Here is a 9727-nt window from a genome sequence, read left to right as displayed (position 1 = left end):
GGTGGCACTGGATGAGCTTTAAGGTCCTTCCCAACCCAAACCATTCCAGGATTCCATGATCCGACGTGTTACGGATTTTATGTCTACAGAAGGAAAAGGTGCCATCAGTGGCTTCAAAACTGGTTAGACCGGAGTTAATGTGGGCACTTCATGTTCCATGATGGGTTACTGGTAACTGGTCACTGTTGGGATCAGGCAAAATTTTTTTACATAAAGAAATAACCTTCAAATTTAACAGTTGTCTCTTGTTTTCTCTCACCTCTGACACAGGTTGCCAACTTGGCCTGCTCCATCTCAAACAACGAGGAAGGGGTGAAGTTGGTTCGCATGTCAGCCAGCCAGCTGGAGGCCCTGTGTCCCCAGGTAAGGAGGGGCATCACAACAGAAGACAAACCCCCACCAGCTGGGCAGCTGGTGCTGCTTAGGACATGCTCTGGTCTCAGGGTGGCTGGCTGTGCCTTGCTGCAGAACTTGTTTTTTCCCTTAGAGAATATGTAGAGAATGAAATGCAGCGTAGGCATCAAGACTTAGGAACTTTGAAACCCGTGGCAAAGGAATCACTGATGTGAAAGGGTCGTTTCTATGTCATAGCTCTAATTCCATTTGGCCCGGATATTCCAGTAACCTGCAGTCAGTAGATGTGGGAAGCTTCAGTGGTTTCCTGTGCACATCTGTGCTGCAGGAAGGTGCCTTGTGAAGGTGCTAGCACTGCTCCTGGGCAAGCTGTAAGATGAATTATAAAACACTATTTTTGCCTGAGTAGAATATAAATATGCCAAAAAATCTTCCCGATGGAGTAGGATGAGAGGAAGTTGGCTATGTGTGAAGAGTGGGAACCTGGCTGAGACTACCTTTTAATTAATAACTTTTTAATGTAAACAAGGAAATTAAGTTTATGTAAGCACTAGACTATCCTCTTCCTTTTTGACAGCCTGGTGTTCTAAATGTCAACAACTAGATACTTGGATGAACCCCTGAAGACTGCAGGGTGCTTTTGATTCGTGTAATTTACATTTTTTAAAGCAACAGGAAATTCAGATTTAAAACTTCCAAATAAACTGTTGCTGGTAAGGAGGAACTAATAGAAAATATGTGCTCAGAAAAATTGCCAAAATGGTGTTTTATGAAAATAAAGTGTATTGTCTCAGGACTACTCGGGAGTTTCTGCAGGTTTTCCCATCTATTTTGGTCTTTTTTAAAACCAGTCGAAAGGAAGAGAGATGTTCACCTGTACCCACCTCGGGGGGAGGGGATTTTGAGGGAAGAGGTGCAGGCAGTGTGAAGAGCAGGACTGTTTTACCTGTTGTATGACCTCCAGGTAACAGTGCTGTTAAACAGGTGAAGACAGGCCCCTGAGCATAAAGCATTAAATGCTGTCCAGGAGGCCTTGGGGCATGCCAGGGTGGCTCTCTGTGGTCCCCACTCCTGCGTGTGGCTGAGCAGTTCTCTGCCTCCCACCCTGGGGTGAGGGCTGTGCATGGCTGCTGAAACCAAAGGTCAAGTTTTGCAGTTGGAACAAAGCATGTGGAAGAAAAAGCTTTTAGAAATCCATCTTCCTTTGATATAAGGGCTTGCTCTTTTCTGGAGGAGCCAACTAGGCTGATGTAAGGTTTTTTTTAGTTATCTCCCAGAATATGGGTGTCTAACGCAGGGTGTTCCAAACAAATGCTGCTGCTTTTGAAAATAATCATCTGAAGAAAGTTAGGTTCTCTTTGAATCTAAATGTTTCTGGTGGTTGTCCAAGTCTGTGGGGGTGTTTTCCTCTCCCCATTGCTGAAATTGTGCATATTTCAGACTCTTCTATCTTTGCTTTTCCAACAACTGCCTATTTAAATAGATCTACTCCTGTATAAAATAAGCACCATGGTAGTCAGCATGAAATAATGGCCCAGCTGTAGTCACCAGTCACCAGTGTAGCCACATCTCCTGAAGTGCAGCTGTTAACCTTTGACTTCGGGGATTATGGACAATATATTTAACACACATTGGAAGCTCTGAGTATCTATAAATGCACAAGGGCTTTAACTGATGGAGTTTGGCTTTACAAAGGTCACATCTCTGAACTTCCAAGCCTAGAGTTTAGATGTTCCACTGCACAGTCTTGCCTTAATTTCAGGGTCATCACCAAGAGATTAGTAAATGACGCTATAGATGTTCATAGCATTGAAAGAGTGCTTTTATATTATATTACATGCTCTTGGGCTGATTCTTTAATGTTCTAAGAGTATTTAAACATGTTGTGAATCCTGAGGGATAATTAGGGGCACTTGTCTAAGCTGTTTTACAAATGGCATCTGTGTTTTCTGGTAACAATAGCTTGCCTTGTGCCAGTGCAAGCAGCACAGCTCTCCATCCTCCTCCTTCTCAGCTGCCTTCCTCAGCTTGTCCCCAAACCTTGGGTATTCTCCACAATCTCTGAAAGGTTCTCAGTGTCATGAACAGCAAAGTGGGATTTTATTTCCTTTTTTAGACAATTACCTATTTATTCTGCAGTTTATTCCTGATGAGATTCACAGCTGCATCTTGAATCCTCCTAGGTGGCTGTGCTGGACAAATGTGTGAATTAGGCAGAAGATACGGGTTAAACCCAACATTATGTGCCCCATATGTTGGTTGGGGTTTTTTTGGCTCAGATGGTATTTTTCCTGGAAGGTGCTGGTTTCAGAATGAGTCAAGTCAATCAGTAATTACAGTAGTCTCAGAAACTTAAAGATGTCAATAGCACACAGGAATATGGTGTATGAAATGTAATTCAAAGTACTGCTGTGCTTGAAAGATGAAACTGAAATTAAATGCACTTGAGTCCCAGGTAACCTCTTAAATAGTTTATCTGAGCAGAGGCCATTCTGGGAGTAGGGAATTCCTGGTTAAAGAATGATTTCTGCAGAAATCAATCTGTAGAGTTAATTATAAAAGCTGTATCTCAAATAGAGCAGTAATTTGCTCCCTTGCCATCAGGAGTCATTGAACTGGCAGCAGGAGGAAGGAACATGCAACTCTTCAAGCTGGCTAGGGAAAACCTGGAAGTTTTGTTGGTATTGACAAGCAGTCAGTCCTTGCCAGTGTCACCCTTGGGTTCAGATGTTCTCAGGTGTGAAATTTTCTTTGAGGAAAAAGAAAATGCAGAAAATTTTTCATGGAAAGGTCTCTACAGAAACAAGCAGTCAATTTATTTAGCGTGGTTTTGTTACTGGAAATCAGCTCTTCCTCAGGAGTAACATCATCTTTCCTGTTTGTGGGTCCCCAGCCAATTAGCACAGAAATGAATGTGAAGCTGAAGACTTAATGGGGTATTTAGAGCTCCCTTTGGAGGCTTCGGGAGGAGCTGCTGGGAATGTCTGTGCAAACTTGGGGAGGCCACCAGGCAGCACTTGGAATAGCCAGCTGGGTGATTTGAGTTAGTCTGGGCTTACAGGGCAGAAATAAGGCAGCCTCAGGGGGTCACTGGTGTTTCCTCCCTCAAGCCCTGACTTACAAGCCTGCCTGAATTCTGTCTTGTGAGAGCACGTGTTGCTGGAATTCTGTGTGTGGAAGGAAGCAGCTTTGTCCAGCACCTCGCAGGAGTTCCCTCAGCCCTGCCTTGCTGGGTGCTGGGCAAACAGGCCAGGCTGGAGGCGGTTAAGATGAAGGAGCAAAGTTCTCCATCACTACAGTTAACTTGGAAAAAAAAAAAAGCTTAAACTGTCTTTCTTAATGGAAATGGAAAATTACTGCTGTGAAATGCTTGGAGTAGCTGCCTGTGCCTTCCTTTGCCTCACAGAGCGCGGGGGGAAGTTCTCTTTGCCTTCTTGCTAAACACAGAGCCTGCCAATGGTGAATTGGGGAAAGATTTTGTTTATCTCAATTCAGAAACCTGGATCCTCTCTCACATCTCTGGCTTCTGCGCTGTTTGCAAGAAGTACTTGCTTTAGGAGCCTGGAAAAGCTGTTTTGTAACAGCATTTTGCATTAAAGATGCCTGGGAAGAGCTTAAACCATCAGTGTTTCTGATCATACAAGCTGTAGGTGTTAGAAACCAACAGTGAGAATGCCCCAGCCCAGCTCTTGAGAGGAAGGAGAATTGCTCCAGCCTTTTGATGTGACAGTCTGCTGTCACTTGAGCTCCTTTTACCAGCTATACATTGACTTCCTTGGTTTTTGCAGCCTCCATGAAGTTCATCTATAGACTCCTACCCAAACTGCAGTCAGGCTGAGAGCTGTAAAAAATAACTGTGGAGTAGAGTTCCCATCAGGTTGGGTGTTTGCTTCTGCCAGCAAAATGTGGAGCCCATTGCCCTGGACATTGGGTATCTCCTGGGAAGCGGCTGCAGGGCAGAACTGCCCCGGGGCACACAGGACCTGCTCTCCCATGTAAGGCAGGGCTGGTTGCCTTCCCCTCCACAGCCCAAAGAGCTCACCCTCCAAAGAAACTTTGGGAGGCCACCAGGCAGCACTTGGAAGCACAGGTCCTTCCCAACCCCCTCCATACCTGCTGGAGTGTGCTTGGATTGCTCACCACACACACGCGAGCGAGCGTCGCCCATCAAACTGACTCCAGAGAATTCTTGGATTAAATTACATTTTTAATAAAAATAAATTGGCTCTTCTCGTATTAACATCTTGTTTTAATAACTGCTTGTTCACATCCTTCTATTCCAATTTTGAACTGCTTGAAAAGCCATTTGCTGCTTATAGATTTCTGATGAGGCAGATGGCTCATATGTGATCACACCTACTGACACAGACAAAATACCAAAGCATAAGGAATCCCATGGAGAGTTCCAGAAACTTTTGTTTAAAAGTTGGACTATCTTAGAGAAACAAAAAGCCCCTCCAGGCCACCCCTCAAATCAGGCAAACGCAAATGTGACCAGCAGACTTTCTTCTCCTTGAGTCCCCGGTCACCACCAGTTTCCTGGTGGCTGTTGGAGAAGGAGAGAACTTAATTTTTCTTGCAGTAAAGACTTAACATCAAACAATTGTCCCCTTTTTTCATCGCTTTGAAAGACTGTCAGATTTTCTGAATGTTCTAACGAGCAGATCTGTCTCCAGACTGTTTAATTACAGGTGCTTGAAACATTTTATTGGCATTGAGCAGAAATGCTTCTATTAAAAACTTAACACTTGGGTTGCAGATTTGTATCAGCCAGGCTCGCATGGAAGAACTGCCAGCACAGGCCAAGGCTGACCCTAAAAGCAGCAATTTTAGAAAGTCAAACAGTTACTGATGGGTAAAAATAAGCAAAGAGCAGGAAAGGGATTCAGTTCTGTAGAAAGAGGTGTACTAGTGAGTAAGGGCCCTGTGTTTCTTCACAGGCACAGGATCTGGGGAGCACAGTGGTGGAACAGTTTCCAGAAAAGACACAGAGTCCCCGAGACCCCCAAAGCTTCAGCACTCAAAGTCAGTAAAATGCAAAATGGAGCAAGACAAATGGCACCAGAATTCTTGCAGGTTCTACGTGGACTGGCAATACAAAATCAGTCCTCAGCTCCAAATGAAAATGCTTTTTTCATGGATGGGGAAGCTGATAGGATAATTATCTATACACAGTATGCAAATAGTCTTTATAGCAAATAGCAAATACTGCTGTGACAGTACATGCTGAACTGGAGAAGGGCTTTTTGCTGAGGGGACTGGAGCACATCCCATGTGGAGCCAGGCTGGGAGAGCTGGGGCTGTTCAGCCTGGAGGAGGGAAGGTTCTGTGGAGACCTCAGAGCCCCTTCCAGTGTCTGAAGGGGCTGCAGGGAACCTGGAGAGGGACTCTGTATCAGGAACTGGACCCCCACTGCCAGAGGGCAGGGATAGATGGGATCTTGGGAAGGAATTTTTGCCTTGAGGGTGGGCAGGGCAGGCCAGGTTGGATGGGGCTTGGAGCAGCCTGGGACAGTGGAAGGTGTCCCTGCCATTGGAAAGAGATGAGCTTTAAGGTCCTTTCCAACCCAAACCAGTCTGTGACTGTAAGTTACTCAGTAAGAGTGTGGATCTGTGGGTTGTGACAGCACTGCCACAAGACTAGTAAATATCTCTGCAGAGATCCCTGGAGTCACTCCATGCATAACTTACAGGAAAGTGCTCAAAGTGCCTTTTCTACGTGGGAACAAAGTATTGGAAATCAAAGGAAACTTCTCCTTCCTCTTTCGGTGCATGAGGCTCCGTTCATCGCTGGTCACTGCCATTAGAGCTTCTGAGAGTGTAAAACAATCTGCTGTGTGTTTTGCTCCCAGGCATTTCAGCTCATCAGAGCCTGCAGAGTGCTTTTTGCTGTACTCGAGTGCATGGAGGGCTGGCACACACCGACGTGGGCATGCAAACCTGGCCTTGGATGTAACTAGAAGCGACTTGAACGTCCTCCTTATAAACCATTTCTAGCACTCGGAGCAAAATGCAGCGAGGAGCAGGGAAGGGGCATGAGCAGGGTGAACACTGGAGGCAACTCTGGCATCTTGTGTATGTAGAGCTAAATTATGAGGAGCTTCTTACGAACTGCCAAGTAAACAAGCCGTGCTTGCTGCATTACAGGAAAACATGGGATTAAAACCCACCTGGGCAAGGGCAGAGAGGCTTGCTGGCTCCTTTTCACGTACTCCTGAGTAAAACTGACTTCACATCCCCACTGGGGCACTGTCTGTGTGTGTCACTTGTTCCCTCTGCCCCTGAGATGAGAGCTGATGGGTGGGGGCTTGTTTTATTAGTTTTTTCTTTTTTACAAATGCAAAGTATCCTGGATTTGTAGGCCATGGAGCTACTTTCCAACTCATTATCCAAATGCCACAAGAAATGTGGTGAGTCAAGATCTTTATATAAACCCCAAACCCAAGTGAGTTATTTAGAAACTGCAGATGTTTGGGTTGTAAAGAAATGGTGTGTAGTGAGGGGAGAGGACTGGGGGTTCACTTCAGAGCTCCTGAAACTGAAAAACTCCTCCTTGTTGGGGTGCAGTAACATCCTGAAACCAATCCTACAGGAATCAGGGCAAAGCTAAACCAGCTGCAGAAAGAACATTCTCCTGGAAGGAGAAAAAGCTCCCTATCAAAAGGACTGAGGCAAAAATCAAGAAGTGCTTAAAGCCACTGAAATGGGTGTGGGTCAGACATGATGTGCACTGAGTAAGATACAACAGGTTGGGATTGCAGTGCAAATAGGTGGGTGATAGTTTTCCTCTCCCAAGTGATGTTTCTTCCTTTGGCCATGCCAGCCAAGTATTCAAAATTGTTCTTTGTAAGAACACCACCACGTGTAAGAGCTTTCTTCTGGCCTCTCTGACTTTCAGATGGGGTGCTATAGAGCTGAGGCTGGAAGTCATCCTAAATTTAGCCTAAAAGAATTAATTCTGGCTGACCCAGTGGCTCTAATTTACCCACAGGTTTATCTGAGGTTCAGCGTTTTCTGGCTGAGCTTTTTGAGAGAGCTTCTGGGCAAAGCAGCTGCAGTGTTGTGACCGGGCAGGAGTCACTGCAGGGAGCCTTGGAGAGCCCTGCAAAGGGGGAAGGACACAACCACGGTCTGACATCTCTGGTTTCAACAGGGAAAATAAAACCAGGGGAAAGCAGCAGCTTCTTCCCATGGAAGGGATGAGAAGAAGACTCGAGGTGCAGATTGAGACATCCATTGCAGTCTTTGGAATGCTGAGCCTCCCCAGTCCCAGGGCGTTGCCAAGCCCTGGCTGCTGCCTTGGGAAGCTGCGAGGTGCAGGAGAGAGGCTCAAGGAACTCTCTGGAACCACGCTATGGAGTGTGGAGCTGTCTGACTTGAACACTGCAATTGCTACATGAAACAAAGCACCGATAAAAATAGTGTGTTTTCTTGCCATGCTTCATTTCCTTCTGGATAGGCTCAAAATGTCCCTGTTTGATTCTCTTCTTTGTACAACTTCAGTGAGTCATTGTGATCACAGCGCTCTGGCAGCATCTTGAAAAGCTCTGAAATACAAAATATTTCCCTGAAATTGCCAAATGTTTTACATGGAAGTGGCTACATTTCAGATAGTGTGGTCATGATCTTCCTGGGGTTTTAACTGTGTCTGCCTCTGTCCTGTTACTGATATTTTAAAGTAATTGCCCAGTGCTTTATGTCTGTTGGAGAAGGAGTAGTGTATTGTGGTCCATCCCTTCTCCCAAAAAAGTGTTTCCTCCTCCCCTTGAAAGGGTTTATTTTTAGATAATAAAGGGATCATAGTCCTGCTACTTACACAGACTATTTAAGATCCAGCATCCCTGTCATTTTCCCATGTCTTTCTAAGCATCTGTTGGAAAATAAATCAATCACTCTGTGCTGGATACCAGACTATATTCCCTGGAATAGATCACATGCAGGGTGTTGTCAGTGATCCCTGGGACATTTCCTCAAGCAGAGGTGTGAGACACCTCTGGGATTATTTGCCCACTTGAATGCTAAACTCTCCTCAGAGTGAAGGCTTTTATCACCCCTGCTAAAGCTGCGTGTTGTGGCCACTTTACACATGGAGATACAGAGGATGTGCTGTAAAAAGGGACTGCTGAGCTGTGTCTGCTGCCCTGAATTTCTCACTGAGCACACACACCGGTATGGCTCTCCTGAGCTGGAGGTTTGTCTTCAGCTCCATGGTGACCATGGATAACCTTCGATATCCCCACCAGGTTTCCTCACCTCCAGCACTGCTGGCTGCCTCCCTAATGCAGGAATGTCTGTCTGTAAGGGAGATCATACACACTGCGTTTGCTTGATCATTGTTATAAGATACATTCACCTTGGCCACTCATTTTTGCTGTAATGTATAAAAAACCTACCCTTTCTCCAGTTGAACAAACTGCCTGTTGAGAGGAGGGTGATGCAGCCTGTGCCTCCTGTGTTTGGATTTGTTGAGGACACACAGTTTGAGTTTGTGGAGCAGTTGCAGAGCCCTGTATGTGTGACAGCTCTGCCATTACCTGTGACGAGGTGCTGAACGTGGGCATCTGGGCTTGACATGCGCTGTTGGCAAAGATTAATTGTCCAGACAGATGCTGTGTCCAGACAAACATCTCGCAGGTACCCAGGCCATATGTTCCTGCAGCATTAATGCTGCCCTGTCTCAGTGCTGGGAGGATATTTTCTATCTGATATAGGCCAAGGCAGGTTGAGAAAAGCAGAGGAAATGTCCTGACCCTTGGTATCGCCTCTGTCTCTGTAGTGACAGCTTCTAGCAGGATAAAAGCTGAGAGCAGATTTCTAGAGCATTGTCTGGTTTATCTCTCCTGTTTCCAGGCCACTTGTTTAGATTCATCTTCATGAAACCTTGGATAGCTAGATTTTGACTGATAGGTGGTTAATTCATTACATCCATCAGACTGGGGCAAGAGGTGGCAGTGGCTGGACTGCAAATCAGGGCTCTTGAGCAGAGGACAGGTTTGCCTCTCTAAAACCTCTATTTCTGTTTGATTTTGAAATTCTAAACAACATTTTCTTGGGTGCTGCAAGGCATTTTGGAGGCTTTCAGGACTTTCAGATCCATGAGTGAGAGGGGCAGAGCAGCAGGGACCGTGGCTGGCAGCAGGGACGTTCCAAAGGGACATCCTGACTCCTGCAGGTGCCACACAGGTGTGACCTTGGGCTGGCTGGAGGAAGGGGAGCAGCAGAGGAGCCCACGGTGGTGGTGGGGACAGGGACATTCATCCCCACAGGCCCCTGAGCAGATGCTGCTCAGGCTCAGGTGCTGCTCCTTGTGTTTGTCACTGTCACCAAACCCAACCAGCTGGGCTGGATTTGTGACCCAGAGCTGCAGCCCCCAG

The 9727-nt window shown here is 46.1% G+C and overlaps 1 protein-coding gene across 2 annotated transcripts in view; it reads left to right on the top strand.

The window, feature by feature from the left end:
- Positions 1 to 9727, top strand: part of CTNNA1 (catenin alpha 1) — a 105529-nt gene that overhangs the window by 72459 nt on the left and 23343 nt on the right. For both annotated transcript variants that reach the window (XM_008636745.2, XM_017738161.1), the window contains one exon: positions 271 to 363. In XM_008636745.2, coding sequence (XP_008634967.1) covers positions 271 to 363 — 93 coding nt within the window. The remainder of the gene's footprint in view (positions 1 to 270; positions 364 to 9727) is intronic.

This window comes from Corvus brachyrhynchos, unplaced genomic scaffold, assembly GCF_000691975.1.
Source record: "Corvus brachyrhynchos isolate BGI_N302 unplaced genomic scaffold, ASM69197v1 scaffold616, whole genome shotgun sequence".
Taxonomy (NCBI): Eukaryota; Metazoa; Chordata; class Aves; order Passeriformes; family Corvidae; genus Corvus; species Corvus brachyrhynchos.
This window is presented reverse-complemented; position numbering and strand designations above follow the sequence as displayed.